The following is a 20375-nucleotide window of genomic DNA, read 5'->3' as shown; positions in this document are numbered from 1 at the left end:
AGTTTCTTGAATTTTCACTTATTCTTTGTGTTCTCAGGAAAAGAGTTACACTCTCAAGCATCTGAGATGCTTCTGAGATTTTTCTTTTCTGAAATACATCTAGCCTCTACTGACCTCAGTTTACTCTCCAGTTAGTTAACTGCGCATGGTAATCCTCTATACATAGAATCTCGGTGATTTTTTTTGCATTTCTGCATGCACATCCTCTGAGTGGCTCCTTGTGGGGGGCGGGGGGGAAAGCAGGGAAGAAAATAACAAAACTTGGGAAGAACAGAGTCCCAAAATATGTGTCCATTACAACTGAAAGAAATTGACTGTGTAGTATACACCCACCTCGTCCTAACATAATTCCTTCTCTGTGCGCTAGCAGATTGTTCCCTAGCCTTGATTATGTTGCTGACATTATGCTTGTGAGGGAAATTCTTTCCTGACTCCAGATTTGGTGAATTTATAATCCTGTTGATGTAGGCAAAGCTCACTGTACTTATCCAAGACCCAATTGTCCAATCAGTTCTACATATAAACCTGCTGTTGAAGTAAACAGAATTGCACACAAGTAGCTAAAAAGATGATCGGGACCCTGATATGGTTTCTGCTCTATAGCCATAGCTGCAAGGTAACTTTAAGCCAGCACTGCTCTGACAAAGAAAAAAAGCACTCTCACCGTTTTCTCCATCATTCAGCTGCTTGTCTCTACCGTTCTCTGTAGAGGCACAAGTATTCATGCAGGAGCACAATTTAACCAATGAAGTTAAAATTAACCTGGAAACAAATGGTAAATGTGTAATCTGCTTTTCAACATTCAATTACTGATTTTCATTTATCTAAACTTTCTCAGCAGAAAGCCTTCAAAATTTCAGTACAGCATTCTGTTGCCTGACCTATCACACTGAACTGTTACTGAAAGACTAACCACAACAAAGGAGACATGTAAAACACCAACATTGCACATTACCATAGTAATTTATATTGTAAATGTTTTTTTTCCCCTGTGTTCTTTTATGATGGAGGATGGGACACAGAAAATGTTGCAGCTGCGGTGCCTCGTGAAAGCTGTAGTATAGGAACTTCATGGTCCTACTTTTTTGTGTTCACCAGGCTCTCCAGTCAGACAAAAATGTATTGTACATTGTGGTACCTCCTCTTTGAGTTGTCTAGCTTTATCTTTGTGTTCCTCTCCCACTCCTAAGCTGAACTAACCATAAGTAGGGATTCAATTTTCTGTCTAGTTGAAATCTCAATGATCCAATTACTTAAGACCAGTGATTACTGCTAGTTCCCTTCACTCTCATAATACCTTGACTGCAGCTGCTTTTAGATCTTCATCCTTATGGATTGTCTTGCCATTTAGGGAGGCAGTTCTGCCTCAAAATTTAATGACTGTCCCCTGTTATCTTTCAGTTACTATGCCTTGGAATTCCAGTCCCACGTGAAGATAAGGCAGACAAGCCTCACACTCATACTGGAGTTTTTGATAGGACTCCGATCATCTTCTGCACCAGGCATAAGTTATAGAGCCACAAAATTTCAGTCATAACACTGTCGAAAATTGAGCCATGCTATGCACAGCACAAGTAAGAAGAGACAGTTTCCAACAGGTCATTACTAGGCCAAATCTCAATAGTGCCCGGTATCACAGGCAATAAAATGTCCTCAGCAGGGAAAAAACAATTGCCAAGAATTGTCCATCACGACAATCAAAGCAGTTAGTGAGAATCAGAATTAAGGAAATCTAATTTCCCTGGATTTGTGGCATGAGGTTAATTGGTTCTGGCATCTAACCCCACAGAGGTCCTGGGACAAGCTAAAGCTGATCTTGCCCCGGCTGCTGCCAAGGAAGCAGACCGCCACCTCTCTCTTTCTCTCGTCACAGCTCCCAGCACGGCGCAGCAACGGGGCGAACCACTCTGCTACTCCGACCACAACCCAAAATTTAGCAAAATTAATTTCCAGTTAGATCGACGACCTGACAAAGCCCACCTGGGCGGCAGCCAGGCAGCAGATGCGGAGCCAGGGCCGGTCGGAGGCCGAGCCTGCCCAGCTACACGTATGACCGGCCGCTGAGGGGACGCCCCGCGCCTCAGGTGCGCTCCCGGCGGGCGCGCGTCCGCCACCTGCCGCCGCCCCGCCCACGCCTTTCCGGCCGCGGCCCCGCCGGCAGGGCCGCGCCTGCGCAGTTGACGGCGGCGGCGCGGGGCGGGCGGCGAGGGGGTGCCGCTGTTGCCGGCCGGTGTCCGGCGCGCGGTCGCGACTGGCGGGCGGCGGCGGGACCGGGTCGGGGGCAGGGCGAGCCGGGGAGCGGCGCGCCTGCTGAGGAGCGTGCGGCGCGGGGCGATGAACTCGCGCAAAGGTACCGTGCTGTGCTGGGCGGCGGGGCGGGGGGCCGGGCTGCGCGGCCGCCGCTCACGCCGGCTCCCGGTTGTTCTCTTTTCCCCGGCAGTGCTGGCCCTGCAGGCCCGCAGGCGGCGGCCCAAGCAGTCCGCGGCGGCCGGCAGGAGGGACAAGCACCCGCCGCCCCACAAAAAGTGAGTACGGGGACCCCCGACCTGCCGGGACGGAGTCTCCCCCCCGGGTCAGCTTCGTTGTCTGTCCTTCCCTCACGCTTCTCCTCCCGCCGTCCCCTAACGTCTGTCAGGGCAGTCCCGCCGCCCGGCCCCTCTGCCCCCGCGCAGTCCCGGCCCCACTGCTTGCTTTCACGGGGGAGCTCCCCGCTCCCACCGCCGCCGCCGGGACAGAAGGCAGCTCCCCCGGCAGAGCACACACACACACACCCCTACCCCCGCCCGCACCGCTCCCGGGCCCTCCCACGGGGGATGTCGCCACGTCCCCCCCAGGGACCGTCCGCAGTCTCGGCCCCGGGCTGAGCCTCCTTCGGGCAGGGCCTCCCCGTGCCGCACGGACCGGCCTTCCTCCCCCGTGGAAACCCGCGCCGGGCACTCTGGCCAAGCCCCGGGTATCGCCGCCGTGCTCGTCTCGAAGCCCCTGTTTGTCGGGGATCTGCACAGCCTCGGTCTTTACAGCCCTTGTGTCCCTTTTGAATCGCCCTCCAATTCTCTCATCTTCGTGGTCGTCTTTCTCTCCTTGTGCTGTCTGTTCTGTGATTTCTTGCTGGCAGCATTGCCCTATCTATAGGCAGCCCTTTTTCTTATCCTGCTAACAGCCTGATATACCCATCCTGCTCTCTGCCTCTTGCTCAGTACTGTCAGATTATCTCCTGTTCCCAGATGTGTCTAATTGCCAGCAATAATGATAACAGTGTTTTGTTGTCGTTGTTTAAATCTCTTTGGGTCTTGCAGAAACAGACCAAAGTCATGATTGGGGATTTTTCCCTGTCTTCCACTAGCCCTTCAGGTTCTTGTCACTGTCCAGTTCATCTTTCCTCATTCTCATGATACCTGTTTTCCATGTAGGAACATTCTTCCATCTTTATAGTGTTCCCACTTTAACTACTCTTTCCTAGGATAATGTGGCTTGGGACTTCTCCCTAATGTATTTTTTCTCCTTGTAGGTTTACACATTTCTTTCACTAACTTTTACTGTATTTTGTTCAGTGAGACTTTATTGCTGGCTCATTAAGTCACCCTGGGAAGCAGGGTATGCTGGCTGGATGGATATGTATGTGATGGGGTAAAGATGTTGCTATGTGCAATGGTAAATGATTCAAGGGCCAAGGTTTTTTTTCTTTACGATTTCTACAGAAAGAAATAATAATATATCCCTGACCCTGAGTTGTGGTTTTTATTTATTATGAATGGGCTTTTTTCTTCTTTGAGGTGGGTAAAAAATAATGTAAGATGAAATGCTAGTGTAGTGGTTGTCATGCTTTGACAGCTAACTTTTGTTCACATCCTGTTCTGCTACTGCTGTTTCCTCCAGCATTGTATGAAAGCTGCATTATGCTTTCAGTTCTGTGAATCTGGAGTTATTGCAATGGAAACAAATTTTATGTGCAAGATATGTGGTTTTATTGGATTGGTTCCCTTGTTTCCAAAAACTTTTTGGAAAGTCAGTTTGTAATGTTACATGGATTTGTTTTGCCACTTTGAAAACAGAAGTAGCTTGAATTTTATAGTAACTCTAGGTTTAGAATTGTTTTTGTAGCTTTCAATTGAGTCTTAACCACAAGGTTATTAATAAACTTCTGTTCTACGTAGATGATACAGTGTTTAATTTACCGCTTAACGGGGCTGCCTTGGGATGTCTTGTTGAATGAGTTTGTCAAAAGTTTGCTTTCACAGACACTTAGTAAGCTCGGAATTGGTATTCTTTTTGTGTTTGCTGAAGAAACTGGCTACTGTTAAGTCAGGGTGCACAGTCAGTAGCTGGCCGTTTGCCATACTGAGTCGGCATTTCCAGATGCAGTGGGTTCAGTTGCCTCGGGAAACAGTGGTTTTGCTGCAGTAGACAACAGAGCCATCGTTTCTTTTCTGCTATGTATGTTTTCTTTTCTCTTCAAACCACTTTTACGCTATGGAGACCTCGTACTCTGTTTTATGCTTTTTTATGAAAGGGAAACTCCTTTCAAGTCTTCAAGTCTCTTTGCATGTGGCTGAATAGATTAGACCCCCAAAGTAAAGCTGGCATTGGACATTATTTCAGAAGACAATCTCAGCAAAAGTATCTGGTTTGCCCTGTTCCTAGCCTTGCTTTAAATTCAACTGCTACAGCGTATACTAGTGTGTTAGAGCCGTACAGTATCTGTGATGCACATCAAATGCACAGTAGCTGCAAATGAAAATGTTGATTTGAGGGGTGGAAATTCTATACCGTAAGTTCCCTGTAGTGAACTTGTCACTATGTGAAAATTGTGACTTGGTTTTGAATCCAAAGCTTTTTTTTTTTTTTTTTTAAACTGTGGTTCTTAGGAAGACTCTTCTCTGCCGGGTCATAGCTTTATAGACCAACTTTCATTGTTGCTGCTAACAATATGCTTCAAAGAAACTGCAGGATTCCTCTTCTAGAATTGACTGGGAGAGTTATATTGCATTGTAGCTTACTTGCAGGCTTTTGTTTGAAGAGTATTAAGATGATGACACAAGCAGAAGAAAAAATTGCAGTGCTCTTTAACACTGAATAGCTTTTTGTCTCTTATGACCTTAATTGCCATAGAAAGCTGCAAGATCGGTCCTGTAACTGCTCAATATTGACCCCTTAAGTCAATGATGAGAACTGGTAGAGGTGAATCCATATTTTTTTATGCAATAGGGTGGAAAAATAAGAAAGTAGAAGTTAAGTGGCTCATGTTCTGAAGAGAAAGCACTTTGTCTTGAATCAAGACTATATCTAAAATTGCGTGTAATAATGAAACCTCCTTCATATGGCCTTACTTTGAATTCAGTCATCCAGGCTACTGAGAAAGAGTAATACCTCACTATTTTAAGAGAACAGTTAACACTTGATTTTGGTTATAATAGATGGACTTTTATGCAGTGTGTACGAACTGCTTATGTATTTTTTGAGTCAGACAAAAGAATAATCCAAATGGTTAATTCAGGTCCTCTGTGAATTATTTCTCCTTAAAATGGAGATCTGCATTGAGAGATGTCTATGAAATAGTATTTTCAACAGATGCCCAAGTCTGTGTTCAGAGAAACTCGCTTACAGATAAACAAGCCTGTTGATTGACCTTTACTCAGCACTAACAGGACCCAGTTACATAAGAGATGGCATCAGGTATGTCTACCTTTCGCGTTCAGCAGAATGGTAGACTCTTCTTTATATTCAGACTAGTACTGGCTTCAGTTGGAGCAAACTTCTATCTTGGATATTTTAATTTTGCTTGACTTTATTTCTGAGTAAATATGACAAAAGCCAAGTGAATATCCAGTCAGAGATTTGTCATCTTTAACACACTTACTATAAATTTTTATCCAAAGTTAAAGGATAGTGTTTTGTATGTAAAAATATCCAGATGATGATGTGTGAATGTATGGGGAGAGGATTAAGTGTGTTGAATACTTCAATACAAATGCATAAATCCAGATATCAAGATTGACTTTTCAAAATGCAGTTTTCTTGTAGAGTAGGTTTTTTGGTTTTGTCTTTGAGCAATACTTTACAACAGGTGATGGAGACCATGCAATACTGCTTTGTAGTGGTGAAGGGTATGTATGTTAGATAACATGGGAAGTGCCAGATTTCTGTACTGTGCACTTCCTGATGACTAAATTCTTGGACCCACAGGTATTGTACCAAGGTTTTGGATATATGACGTTACTATGGAATCGTAAATGTCTGAAATTGTTTCACTACTTTTGTTTTTCAGTGTTTCTCTACCACAGTGTTTTTCAGTAACTCTTTGAGGAGAACAAAATTACCCATCTTGCACAGTGCTACAGTGGCTTTTATTAGCTTCATTTATTTTTTGCTTGCAGAAGTTTTGCAAACCCTCCCCGAGCTTTCATTAGCTTTTTTGCAAGGGTGAGAGGGCAAGGGTGGAAGTGTGCATATGTGAAATAAGTCAAATGGGCTTTTTTTTTTTTTTTTTTTAACCACCAGTGGTCTGAGGCCACAATATGTGATATCCTACAGTGGCTATATAGGCTAGATCAGCTCAAGAAGTCCACTCAGTATTGTTTTGGGTATTTACTCAAAATGTGGTGTTGATGTGAATTGCTACTCTTGCCTTCTTTCTTAATAGCCTTTTGTCTTCTTGTAACAATATTTTAATTGGAGCTTTATCTTCCTGTTTCTGTCAAATTTTAAGATTTCATTAAGCTACCTATACTGCAGGGCTGTAACTTTATCTTGGTTATTTGCCCGCTTAGTATATGTAGGCTTCAGGTGCTTAACATTGTGCCTTCTTTCTGAAAGAAACAAAGTTGATTTTGGATGTCTAGATATAATAGTAATAATTCTTTTGTAAAAAAGTAAATAATTGCATGTATTGAGATGACAGAAATTTAATTTAAAGAAGGTGTTGTGACGTTTGATCTTGAATGCCTGATTCAGTCCAATGTCCTTTGTAATGTGATAATAAAACATGTCAAAGACTTTTCGTGGGATCCAATGGAATCTAGAGTAAATTTCAGTGTAAAGTAGCTTGTGTATTACAAAGCGTGTTCATCTTTTTGTTCCGAAGTCTGTGCCGTGTAGCAAGAAAACATCCTACAGCTCTAACATTTCTTAGTTTCTGAAATGAGAATGGCTCCAGAATTTCCAATATTCTACTAGCTGATTTGTATAATGAAGGTAGTTATTGTCATATAAGTGTCAGGACATCTGTTATCAAAGAATTATCTGATCATACAAATTTGCCAAGGTTCATGCCTTTTTCATAGAACAAAATCATAGAGCAGCCCAGGTTGGAAGTGCCCTGGAAAGATCATCTGGTCCAACCTTTTGTGGGAAAGGGAGTCTAGATGAGATTGTCTAGCACCTTGTCCAGCTGCATCTTGAAAACCTCCAGTGTGGGGACTCCACCATGTCCCTGGGGATGTTGTTCCAGTGAGTGTTTGTTCTCACTGTAAAAAATTTCTTTCTTATATCAAGATGAAACCTCTCCCAGTGCAACTTGTACCCCTTGCCCCTTGTCCTTTCTGTGTGGCTCCTTGTGAAAAGAGAGACTCATCCACTCTGTAGCCACCTTTTATGTACTGGAATACTGTGATGAGGTCCCCACTGAGCCTTCTCTTTTCCAGGGAGGAGAGGCCTAACTCCTTCAGCCTTTCCTCAAAGGGTTCTCCAGACCTTTAGTCATATTAATGGTCCTTGTTTGGACCCTCTCCAGTCTGTCCGCATATCTTTTGGAATCATATCTTATCACATCTGGGGACCAGAACTGGACACAGTACTCCGAGTGTGACCTGAGAGGTGCCAGGTAGAGTGGGATGATTACTTCTCTACCTCTACTAGCAATGCCCCTGTGGATGCAGCCCAGGGTTGGATTTACCTTCATTGCTGCAGCAGTGCAGGGCTGACGTGTGTTCAGCTTTGTTGTCCATCAGGACCCCCAGGTCCCTGCCAGCAAGGCTGGTCCCTAGCCACACACATCCTAGCCTGTACTGGGCTCCTTGGTTATGTCAGGTTTTGAACAGGCAATGAAAAGAGATACCATCCTGGGACCTTAATTTAATTTGTAGTAGTTATATTTGATGAAATAACATTGTTTTTAGTATAATGGTGATTTTATTAAGGAAAATACCCTGGTTTCGCACAGTTATGTTAAACAAGAGTGCCTTAGTAGGGGAGGGAAAATGACTGTGTTTCATGTTTCAGATCATAGTGAGATAAACTGTTGGGGTATAACGTTCATGATGACCAGGCCAATTGTTCTGCAGTGCATTTTTAATTTTTTATCTCTTTTATTTACTGTAACTACAGAGTAGGATAGTAGTAATAAATCTTGTGGACAAGGCTTGGACATGGATTTTGAAATATAAACATCTGTTTCTTCCTTTTGTCCTCAAGATGATGACAGACTGTAGAAGCTATTGATTTTTTTTTTAAAACTACAATTTGAAGATGTATATGACAATCTTTACTGAATAAATAAGAATGTCAGGTTGTACAACAAATGTAATTTGGTTGAATAAAGATGGGACCAAATCAAACTATTTTTAGTTTTGGGCAATTCCGCTGAATTCCCACACATCAACCTGAAGAAAAGAATTCCTTTATTACTTGGCTTCTTCATGGTGTACTAAATATACTTTGTGACCATTTCATTGATTTAATGTGTGTGAAAAAAAGATTGGAAAGCATGCACACAATCCTTTTTGATGGCCATAGATTGTCTAGGCATAGGGGAAGAGTAAAACCTGGAGAGATGCTTGTTCTCATGGCTATGCTAAATATTCAACTTTTTGATTCCTGGCTTACACCATGAATCTTCTCAGATAAAGTTTGTGGTCAATCTCAAGCATTTTCTGGAGCAGTAAGAGTTGTAGAAATAAATGTGTCTAGCTAAGCTAGAAATTTCATTAAAGAATAGAAATGTGGGACAATGAGAACATTATATGAGAACATTGTATCAGATTAAACTCTCCATTTCCTCATTTGGAGGAGAACTGCTTGTCCTGTTGAGAAACAGACACAAGACATTTATTAATTTACTCTCTTAAGAGACAAGGGTTTTGTATTTAAAATCTGATTTTTGTTTCAAATTCTGTTCATGTTTTTCAAGATTGCAGTCTTTAAGGATTGTCATCTTTTCACTGAGAAAATTAGTGGCAAAGGTGAGCTACAACATTAACTAGTGAACTGTAGGGCAGCAGTGGAAACTGCACTTTCTTGTATGCATACCTGTGCTTTGAGTGGATTTGCTAATTGTTGATGTTTGTCTTCCTAATGTCTGTAATAAGAGTAAATCTCTACCTCTACGGAAAACTGTCTTGATTTGGTCTCTCTTACTTAGATAGTAAGCCTTGTCTAGTAAGCCTTATCTAGCTTCCTTTTCCTGTCTTCTCATGGGAAAATGCTACTAGATTTGCCACTATGCATACAAACATATATACACACACGTATTTATACTTAATAATGTATATAGAAGTTAAAAGTTATTTTAATCCTTGTTTAAAGGAAGCCTGGGTCTAGGTAGGGATGAGGAAGGCTAGAAAGTTAGTGTCCAGGAAATTATAAAGTGTTTCAGTGCTTCCTCAAGTGTGTGTTATGCTTAGACAAAATAATAATTTTGTATTGTGACAACTAAGTTGTTTTTCTTAAAAGTAGCATCTATTAGGTAGTTGCTGTGCCTGTGGGTATTGGCTGAATGGATTCTCTTCACTGATCAAAGGCTACAAGTATACCTCTTGGGCTTCCTATAAGAGAATGACCATGAACTCTCACAGTCTGAGGCGGCCCCTCAATTGTAATGCCTGTGAGGTTGTTGGTTGTTTGGGTGTTATGGTTTGTTTTCATTTGTTGTTTTTTTTTTTTTTTCTTTACTGAAGAATGTCAGAGAAGCTAATGTTAATTTTTTTTAAAGAGGAGGACTCAGAAATATACAGAAGGCTAATACCCAAAGTTATGTTAGTAGCTAATGAAAGCAAGTAAGATGACCTCTGTTCTCTACAGAAGAGATAGGACTGTTAAAAATGAAAAAATAACTATATAGCAGTTGTACTCATAATTGTTCCCTTTTCTTACTGATTACTCCTGTTGTAATTCTGCCCGACTCTTACATTTGTAATCTAGCCTGTATTTTAATAATCAATAACTAATTCAGTTCTAATTGCCTATGGGGACTTTGGGAATGGCCCCCATTTTGTTAGGCTGTTTTTAAAAGACAAAACCAAACTACCCCCCCCCTTATTAATATTTGAAGGAACAAAAAAATTGTCTTTCTACGTGTCTTTACAATTCCCAATATTCATATGTTTAAATTACTGTTGGTCTTAGCCTTCATATGAAGGCCTTGAAGTGATAACCCTTCCTTCCTGGTTTTCCTATTGACCCTTTTTTTTTAAAAGACCCTTACCCTTGTTTTCTCATTTTTCACTTTTAATCTGTTAACAGTTATAGCACATTATAAGAGGGATGGTTCTGTTTAAAATTGGCAGAGCATTGGTAGTAGTCTTCCTCTTGTGTCCCTCTTTCTACCCCAGTAATATGCCTTTTAGGGTGAGCTCTGCTTCTGGGAACTATTGTCTTTGGATCTCTGACTGTGTGCAGATGGTACATGGAGAAGTGGGAATATAAGCATAGTGTAATAAAGCACACGTAACAGAGCACAATCGCAACAGTCTGTATCTGTTTGAGCCTAAGATAACCATAGCAAAAGTTTTTTTATTTATTTAACAGAAGACATTATGAAGAAGCTTTTTGGCTGGAAAAGGTGGTCTACCAAGTTTCAAAGTGAACTTCTGTAAAGGTAGTAAATTTTTTTGGCATTATATGTGTATTGTTTTTAATTTAGCCTACGTATTTGGAAATCCTATGATTAAAACAGTGCATATGTCTAAATACCAAATATTCTGGTTTTGTCCAGCAAAGCAGCTGGGAGCTTTTGACTTTTATATCAAGGTCCTGCATAATGAAGTCATGTTCTGTTAGGGAGTCTCTTTGAGTATTAATGCTAAAGGAATCTTATCTTGAACCTTTTGGTTAAAGAAAAACCACAGAATAGACTCTGGTGAAATAATGCCTCTTGACAGTACTGGTGCCTTACCATTTTTTCCTCAACTGAAGTTAGTCAATTAAAAGTCAATAATTTGAATGTAGGAGACTAAAAGAATCAAGGGCTTCAGTTGCCTTGAGCTATTGTCAATGCTTAGTTTGCAGTTTTCTAAAATGGGAGAATTCCATAGTTAGAGGTCAATTACATTTTCCTATCCCTGAGGAAAAAAATGAGTATCTCTTTTGTTGCAGTGATAGAGGTCAGAGCTGTCTAGGTACAGTATCTGTACCTTAAATTCTGATACTAAAATAAATTATTTACTAATTTTCAAACAGTACTAAAATTATACTGTTCTTGTATTTATGGTTCTAAAGAAAATTCTCTCTTGGGACATCTCTTTTTTTTTTTTTTTTTTCTTTGCATTGACCTGTTTCTTCTAGTCTGCTCTCACCCCAGTAATTTCTCTTGAATAATTGTACTTGTCTCCCACTCACTACTCTCCTGCTGTTGCTCACCTATATGCGACGTTATTCCTTCTTCATAGACTGACACATATATGTTTGTGTAAAATCATTACAGAAGAGGTTCTTAGGTAGTTGCATGGAGCCTGGTGATGGGTGTGATGGAAGTGCTGTTTTTGCGACTGGTTGCCTGAAAGGTTGCTGTAAGGGTAGCAAATGCATGATTGAGCTATATCTGCAAGAGAGAAGGTACAGTCAGTAGAGCAGGATGACTCCTTGTTCTTTCAGAGTGCTTCAGGAAATAAACAACTCTGAATTCCTTTCCAGGACCTTCAGAAGGTTGGGCTTAGGTTAGGGTTGGTCCTGCTGAGTGGTGGGCAGTTACGTGGGCTGGGCCCATTCTGTTGTGCTCTGAGGGACTGTGGAAGTGTGGTAAAGCAGCTGGATTTATTCCTTTCTCCTGCCAGAATCTGAGTACCCAGTGGGCACTTACCACCTCTGGTGAGGGACAGTTGGGCAGTTTGAGATCATGTATCCTGTAGAAACAAAACAGTAGAACACTGAAGCCTAGAAAAAAAATAAGGCAGAAGTTATTAAAATCCAAGTAGACAGTAGTTAAAAGAATGTCAGTTAAGTGCAGTTAAGTAAGGTACATAGCAAACCAACTTTATTTAAACCAGATTTTTTAATGACTATTTTAATGTTTGAAAGCTAATTATAAAATATTTTAAAATAAATTGTGCTTCTATATAAATTGTGGTTTATTTTTGTGCTCACGTTACATGCTTCACATCTTATCTCAAAAAAGATGACATAGAACTAGAAATGGCTCAAAGAAGGAGGTAGTAAAGGTGATTGAGGATATTGGACAGCTTAATTTATGACTAGTGCTTTTCAGATATGTGAAGGTGATTAAGGAGCATTTTGACATGCCTGAAAAATCATTACTGTTAAAGAAGGGGAAGAATGAATAACTTGCCTCTTTTCATTACAAAACAATGGTTTCCAAAGAGTGACTTTAATACTAAAAAAGATACTTCTTTTTGTGCAGTATAAACAGCAGAATGTGGCTTTGCAATATGTTGTAGAGGCCAAATTATAGATGGGTTTAAGAAGGATAAGACTGGACACTAGAACCACCAGTTTTTAAGTATACTACTGTGGATGTAATTTGACTTTCCAAGCCCGTGTTTGCTGAAGGCCTGTCATCTAAGTTTGTCCTAATACAGAGCAATCCACTTGTATACTCATCTCTAAACGTATGTTGTTGGCACCTAGAGGTATAATACTGGCCTAGGTATGTATTTGATCTAATTTAGTGTGGCAGCTCTTAGATTAAGGCCACCTCAGTAGATCACTTGCAATGTCTAAGTGGTCTAATGTGTGGCACTCCTGTACCTGGCTCAGGAAGGAGCTGTGAAACTGGAGTTAGCTACTAAATCTGAGTCCACAGTGAATTAGCAGAGATGTGTGCTTGAGAAGAGCTTTCATAAACCCGAGAACAGTAAGGTAATGACAAAGGGGTGGGGAGGCATGCCAAGGAGTGCAAAATACTGAAGGAATGGGTGTGCCTGAATGCTACATTTCCTGTAGACTTTGATGCCATCTGCAGGTCTGAGTTTGATGCCAAAATGAGCCTGGGATTTAAAGTCGTGAATCTAAGAATTCGGATTATTGCCTCTGTTGCTAGTTGTGAACAACTAGCTTTGTTTTAAAGTTTCAGTTCTCATGCTTATGTAGTAGCTCAGTAATTCACTCACCTGTGAAATAAGAGTTAGATGCCTGAGGAATTTCAAGCTTATTATTTCAACCTGCCATGTGCAAGTGTCAATCACAGGATTATAGGCTGTGCTAGGCTTTGGTGTGTAAGGGACAGCCAGTAGCTTTACACCTCTTCTGTGAAATAACCAAGAGCAACAGACCGATGGAGTCAGAAGACAAGTGATTAAAAGGGAAGCGTTGCTATGAAGTTTCACTAATACACAGGTATCACCATGCTGCTTGGTTGCGGCCAAGTAACTCTTTAGTTACGAAACAAACATATGTGGTGATTAGGTCAGAATGAGGGTGTTTGGGTGATTAAATGATTTTTCTTTTTAGCATAGCAGTCACAATTCAGCATTTTTATGAAAGAGGGAGCCCTGAGGAGATCAAAGGCTTAAACCTTCTTGCAAGTTTCCTTTCCTGGTGTCACAAGGCATGGTATGACAGATCCCTGCTGCCAGAATCTGTTCCCAGGGGAATGTTTTAAAATTTTAGCAATATCAGTAAAACTTGGAAAAGACCAGGAGCTTTATGATGCTATTATGAGTTCTAGTGCAAAAGAATAGGAATCATCTTTACAGATAATAGTATCTGGAAAAAACCCAATTTGCTTTTGTTTTGTTTTTTAAGGTAGTCTGTTGCTCAGGGTGACTTGTTTTGTGTATTAGTAACACAGTGTTCCAGGACACGTTCGTGTCCAAGTCCGTGATACCAGTCCTAGATATTTAATCAAATTCTACTCAAATGCTATTAGAGCATTGCCTCTATTTTTTAAATTAAAATCTCTAAATGACATTGTTGTTGTTTCCCAGAAATTTTTGCTATATGGCAACTTGCAAGTCTTGGATTGTGTCAACAGTGTTGAGAAGATGACACACAGCAATTTTGGTAGTTGCTTCCAGCTCTGTGCATTTTATAGAGTCACTCTTTAATCAGGGATGAGCAGTCCTGGAAACTGGGACCTTTGTGATGAGCTTGGTATTGCCATTGTGGGCAGACTTAATCTGGGTACACCTGCCAGTCAATGCTTTTGGAGAAGATGGATGTGAAAACACAATGTGTGAATCTCAAGTTGACTTAAAATGTGAGACACAGCTATAAAGAATTAGGCTGAGGCTACCACTATATTTTAGATCACCAAATACCTGTTAGATAGCTTCTTTGGTATGGATCAGTTATTTTTAAGTATTGCATTCTCACTGCTAATCCATGTTGTTTAGTAAATCCGGCATCTAGAAACTAGGTTAGAACTTACTCAATAGACAGTACCTATTTTCCCCAGTTGTCTAAAACAAGTATTGTTGAGAATTGATTAGTTTATCAAAAAATGTTGCAACAAAACTGGCAAACTTTCTGCATATTCTATAGGAAACACGGTGCAGAAAATCCCTCTGTTCTTATTATTGAGAAATAGAATAACTGTATTCTCTAATGTTTATTTCTAAAGCCAGAAAAATCAGTTTTGTGTAATGAGAACATTTGTCTTGGGAATAAAGATGTTATTCTTTTAAAGTGATCATTTTGATCTAATTTTGTGTTTCCAAAATGACTCTCACTAGCTTGTGTCTCACAGGGTGCCATGTCTTGTCCTAATTGTAACATTGTGAAAACTTGAAATAAAGTGTAAGTAGACCAGACTCCCTTCTCTTCCACTTGTAGCTACTAGTCTTAACCCTTGCCCTGTGCTTTACCAGGCTGGTGAAAACAGAGTATTTTCAATAGCTGCAACTAAAAGGAATGTTAAAATAAACCACAACTGAATATGTATATTGAAGAAAATACAGATTTATTCTGAGACTTTTGCTGTTTTCATTATAGTTTTTTCCATACATCAATGCCCAGTGTGCAGAATTCACATTCTGGTGATCAACTGAGAATGTAGTCTGGATAGTAGAATTGGAAAAGATCATAGAATCATAGAATTCTATGGGTTGGAAGGGACCTTAAAGATCATCTAGTTCGAACCACCCACACGGGCAGGGACAACCTCCACTAGACCAGGTTGCCTAAAGCTCCATCCAACCTGGCCTTGAACACTTCCAGGGATGGGGCATCCACAACCTCTCTGGGAAACCTGTTCCAGTGCCTCACTACCCTCACAGTAAAGAATTTCTTTCTAACATCTAATCTAAATCGACCCTCCTTCAGCTTAAAGCCATTACCCCTTGTTCTATCACTCCATGGCCTTGTAAACAGTCCCTCTCCAGATTTCCTGTAGGCCCCTTTAGGTACTGGAAAGCTGCTCTAAAGTCTCCCCAGAGCCTTTTCATCTCCAGGCTGAATAAGCCCAACTGTCTCAGTCTGTCTTCATAGGAGAGGTGCTCCATCTCTCTGATCAACTTCGTGGCCCTCCTCTGGACTCTCTCCAACAGGTCCATGTCTTTCTTATACTGGGACCCCCAGAGCTGGACGCAGTACTCCAGGTGGGGTCTCAGGAGAGTGGAGTAGAGGGGCAGGATCACCTTCCTTGACCTGCTGGTCACACTTCTTGTGATGCAGCCCAGGACACGGTTGGCTTTCTGGGCTGCAAGCGCACACTGCTGGCTCATGTTGAGCTTAATCAACAGATTAAATTTATTTTGGGGATAATATTTCAGTCAACCAAGTGCTTAGTTTTAATTTTCATTTGTTGTTTGAAATAAACACCCTTTTCTGGAAAGCTTCGTCTATCTGAGGAGTATTCATAGGAAAGAACATGACAATCTAAGACTAATCAGATGCAATGGTTAAGTTTTAAGACATGCATTGCTGACCATTATGGTCAAAGGTGACAAGTTGTAAAACTCAGTATGGTTTGAAACTACCAGCTGAATTTGATAGAGAAATTTTGGTTGGTAATTTGATCCATTGTTCTTTTTGGTAAACTAGATGTTCTGTTTCCCTGCTAGTCCGTTGGAAGGCTTGACCAGCAGTCGCACATCTGACTTGTGAGCTTTGCCGCTTCTCTTTTGCTACTTTTCCAATGTCACAATCCCCAGATATTGCTGACTTCCCTTGTAAGAAGGCCTTGAGCCTTTGTTTAATTTTGGTGGTTTTTGTGCTTGGGCTGTTCTGCATCTTCTGCCAGCTTCTCTGGCCTTGGATTAGCTACCAGCAGTGCCCGTCTTGGTAACACGGCTGAGGGCACAAAGATGAATGTGCCAGGGCTGCCATGGGGTTGCAGGAAGACGAAAGAAAATGGAGTCTAGAAACAAACAACATATAAAATCAAGGCTCATTGCTTTGGAGTCAACAGGGATGCAGTTTTGGAGAGTGCAAGGATAAGCGTTTGGTACAACCAAAACTGGAACTACCTCATCACCCGCAACTTAAGAGCATGAGAGTGTTGAGGTTGCGAATTCAAAGTAGTTTAAATAAAAGGGGAGGAGGGAAGTTACTTTTTTCCCTCCACAGAAAACTGTTAACCTTGTATGTAATAATTTTTATATGTCATAATTTATAACTATGTAACATTAGTTTTCTGATAGTCTTTGGTTTTAGGACAGCTTGCTTAAATACTAACATGGTGTGACTGATCATAGGGAAGCTATTAATAAAGTATCTTCAGATGTTGTAACTGAGTTAATACCACAGCAAACCAAACATTTAAAATATTTTAATATTTTTATAATAGACTCTAATTCTAGCATTACTATGTATTATGTAGTATTGTGTTTACATATATATTGTGAAGATCTGAAAATAGTTAAAATTCTAGGCCTCTCAATGGCTTTGTCTGATATTCTATCTTTGCAAATGAGGAAAAAGGAACACGTATTAGCTTAACTCAGTCTGTATACATGTAAAAAGGAATAATTGTGCCACATCTGGATCAAAGAATTTGATGTATTTGCATTGTTGTGCTATCTCCTTTTCCACTTTAAAACATTTAATCAACATTTTAGATAAATATGTCAAGCAGTAAAGTCACCTTGAAAATAAAACTATGAAAAAGGTAAAAGAAAGTCCTCTCAGTTCTAACACTGAAAAGTTAAGTGACGGCAAAAAATTATCTTTTCATTTTATTTTTGAGATTCATAGATTTTCTAAAAATCACTTCATGTGATTTCTTCAAGAAGTGAGGAAGGAAACCTCACTTCATTTTTCTGGAGGGCATACATTTAAGCAGAAGAGTGTGACCGAGTTTTTAAAGCAGAAAGTGGTGTTATTTATGTTGAGAGTGTCTCTCTCAAATCCAAACAAGTATGTGATTAATTATGACAAAAATAATGGAGATAATGCAAGAGTTAGCGAAAAGTTAAAAAAGGAAACCAGACCAAATCGGACCTCAGAGAGTTGTTCCTTAGCATCAGGACATGATGGAGAAAATGCAGAGAACTTGCTTGTCCTGTTAGTTTATTCAGTGTTTTAAAGACATAGCGATGTCTGTACACAAGGGCAATAGAACTGAATATATGCCAGCTTCTTCCTAATCGCAGTTCACAACCTGAAATATTAAGTTGAATGGAAACTGCACATGGTTTAAATTAATACGTTAAACTCTACACTGTGTGCGCCAGGCACTGGCATGTTTGATTTAGCAATGATTGCTGCAAAGCAGCAATCTCCAGCAGGAAGATGAGTTGATAGCTAATTCTCAGAGTCTGTTTTCCAAAGCTTCTTCTCAGATCTTGTTCCACAGCAATATTTCAGTTTTGATGCCATGAATTTTACATTGGTAAGAAAGGAGCTGTTTTAAAATAACATTGCAGTGATAAGAGAAAGATTTTATTTTTTTCAGTGTTTATATCATTAATAATTTTTTTCTCTGCTGTTGATTCAATGTAAACTCTGCCAATATTTTATTTTTGAGAAAATGTATATGCTATTCTTCATATTTTGTAGTTGATTGGTATAGGTAATAGATAATGGTTATGTATGTGTATGTAGATAAAATATTGCCTTTACATAAGAAACTTAAATTTGAGAGTCTTTAAATACCATTTAAACTCAGTATATAAAGTCTCTTTATATTCTTCAAAGGTAATAGTCTAATAGCAGGGATGAAGTGTGTAATTTCTTAGTGTTCCAGGAAGGCTGAAAACAACAAAGTAGAAAAATAGGTCCCCTCTTACTTCTTTGTCTAGTAATGTCACCTTTCTTTATGGGTTTGCTTCTTGCGGTGTTCTTATCAAAGCATGACAATGTTATAAGCAAGTGAGATAAAAAGGAGCAAACTGCCTTGTTTCTGTTTTCAGATGATATGGTTTTCTTCAAAGTGAATTACCATAGATAATGTGGAATTAAAACTTAAGAATTAAAAGCATCTTCACTGCATTTCCCAGAATAGAAATTAATTTCTACCTTTATCAGCAGCAATGGAAAGAGAAAAGCCCAGATTTGCTGCCAATAAATGTATATCTAGAATATCAGAATCTATACCTAGAATATCAGAATGAAAAGTGAGCATATAATGGCATTTCCTTACCTAAGCAGATATACACAAATATGGGGGCAGGGTATTTGGAGGAAGAGAATAGAAGACAGAGCAGAGGCTGAATAAGGGCACCTTTAGCAGAAAAGGGAAAGCCTGATTTATGATGTAGGGTTTCACTGATGGGGAAAAAAATGTGTATGCACTTCAGTTGGTGTGAGCAAACTCCCAAAATGCTCAAATAAGTCTGTGGAAATTGGAAACTGGGACTTAGTGAGGTGAAGAGAGCATGTCTCTGTGTGTGTATGTATATATAAATGAAATTGCTTGATATTTCCCTTCTTATAACATGTTGTTTGTCTTATTTAGAGGATGATTAACTTCATTCTGAACTCACCATTTTCTTTATGGATGCTGGGAGGGTGGGAATCTGGTGACTGTTCCGACTGTATCCTTTCTAAGCCTGAAGTTCTTCACTGCTTATCTCCCATGTTTGCAGGATGATCATCACCCACCAGCTGCTCGGGTATTTATTGTACTAATGCAGCTTGGACCTGTGTGTTTCTCCTCAGGCTAAATAGCTACTAATGGATCCATCTGTACCCACTCTCCTTCCAAATCTTAGAGTCTCTTCTCGTTGCTTGGTTGCATCCAGGTTTCAGATAGATTGCTTGAAATTATTATGCTCAATTTTTTCTTATAAGCATGATATAAGCATGATCATTCATATAAGAATGATCACTGTTTGCAGAGTCAAGAATTTGTAGTTAATCTAGTGAAATTCTTAACGGTCCAGTCAAAGAATTATTGATAGTTGAGTTACTGTGATACTAGTATTTGTTTCAAATTGCTTTCAATCAAAATGATAAACACATAAACTTTGTAGTATCTGCTCTTTGGTGCTATGCCCACCCTACTAAGGTGGGTGGTTTCATTTGGGAGGAGGGATGTGGGCAGTCATCAGCCTCCTGAGCCCCACTGAGAGGTCTCTGAGGTTGATGTTGGTAGCTTCCTCCTCCTCATTCCAAAATCCACTTGGGTCATTTTTATATGTTTCTACAAGTTGTTCTTTCTGTGCTGCCTTGTAAATTCATGTTACAATTCATGTCAATCCATTCAGATTTACTGTATTATGGTGTATTTTACATATGTTTGATACTTGTTCTTTGTTTCCCCTGTTGAGTGGCTTTGCCCAGCTCCCAGGTTGCAGTCCTGCTGCCAGCAAATGACCATTGGTTAGATGTTTGTAGCCCCAGGCCTCTGCATCATCCTGTGACTTTCTAGTCCTCTACAGTTGTTTGTTGTCTTTACCCCCTTAGGCTGCTTTTATTCCAGCGTATTAAATAGTTCACTTTACACAGAATAATTATTATTGCTATGTTAATTCCAGATATATGTATAAAAATAGGTGCTACACTGTGTAACTGTACAAAGCTACGTGATAGCTAAAACAAAGTAGGTAGTAGTCATTTGATCAGTAGACTTGTTGTTTAATGCTAAAACAAATCTCCAGGCAGGCTAAGACACGTTGGGACAGAGCTGGTAAGTCTCAAGGCTTGTGTTATGAGCTTAACACAAAGCCCGTGGCCCATTACAAACAATGGCAACACCATATTTATGGGCTATATAGTCTTGCTTTGTGTGGTCTGTGGTGAGGAGCAATCACTACTTTTCATTCAGGTAACCTGAATGCAGATATACTGAATTTGTAAAATTGCTCCCATGCCCTGAACCTTGCTGC

At 40.2% G+C, this 20375-nt stretch overlaps 1 protein-coding gene across 6 annotated transcripts in view; it reads left to right on the top strand.

Annotated features, from left to right (window-relative positions):
• The first annotated feature begins 2200 nt into the window (after positions 1 to 2200).
• Positions 2201 to 20375, top strand: part of SRPK2 (SRSF protein kinase 2) — a 151478-nt gene continuing 133303 nt past the window's right edge. For 3 of the 6 annotated variants that reach the window (XM_075738912.1, XM_075739008.1, XM_075739559.1), the window contains exons 1-2: positions 2201 to 2350; positions 2441 to 2525. In XM_075738912.1, coding sequence (XP_075595027.1) covers positions 2335 to 2350; positions 2441 to 2525 — 101 coding nt within the window. In that variant the 5' untranslated portion in view covers positions 2201 to 2334. The remainder of the gene's footprint in view (positions 2351 to 2440; positions 2526 to 20375) is intronic. The other 3 variants (XM_075739222.1, XM_075739470.1, XM_075739303.1) reach the window with 2 other exon arrangements.

This window comes from Balearica regulorum, chromosome 1 (genome assembly GCF_011004875.1).
Source record: "Balearica regulorum gibbericeps isolate bBalReg1 chromosome 1, bBalReg1.pri, whole genome shotgun sequence".
NCBI classification, from domain to species: Eukaryota; Metazoa; Chordata; class Aves; order Gruiformes; family Gruidae; genus Balearica; species Balearica regulorum.
This window is presented reverse-complemented; position numbering and strand designations above follow the sequence as displayed.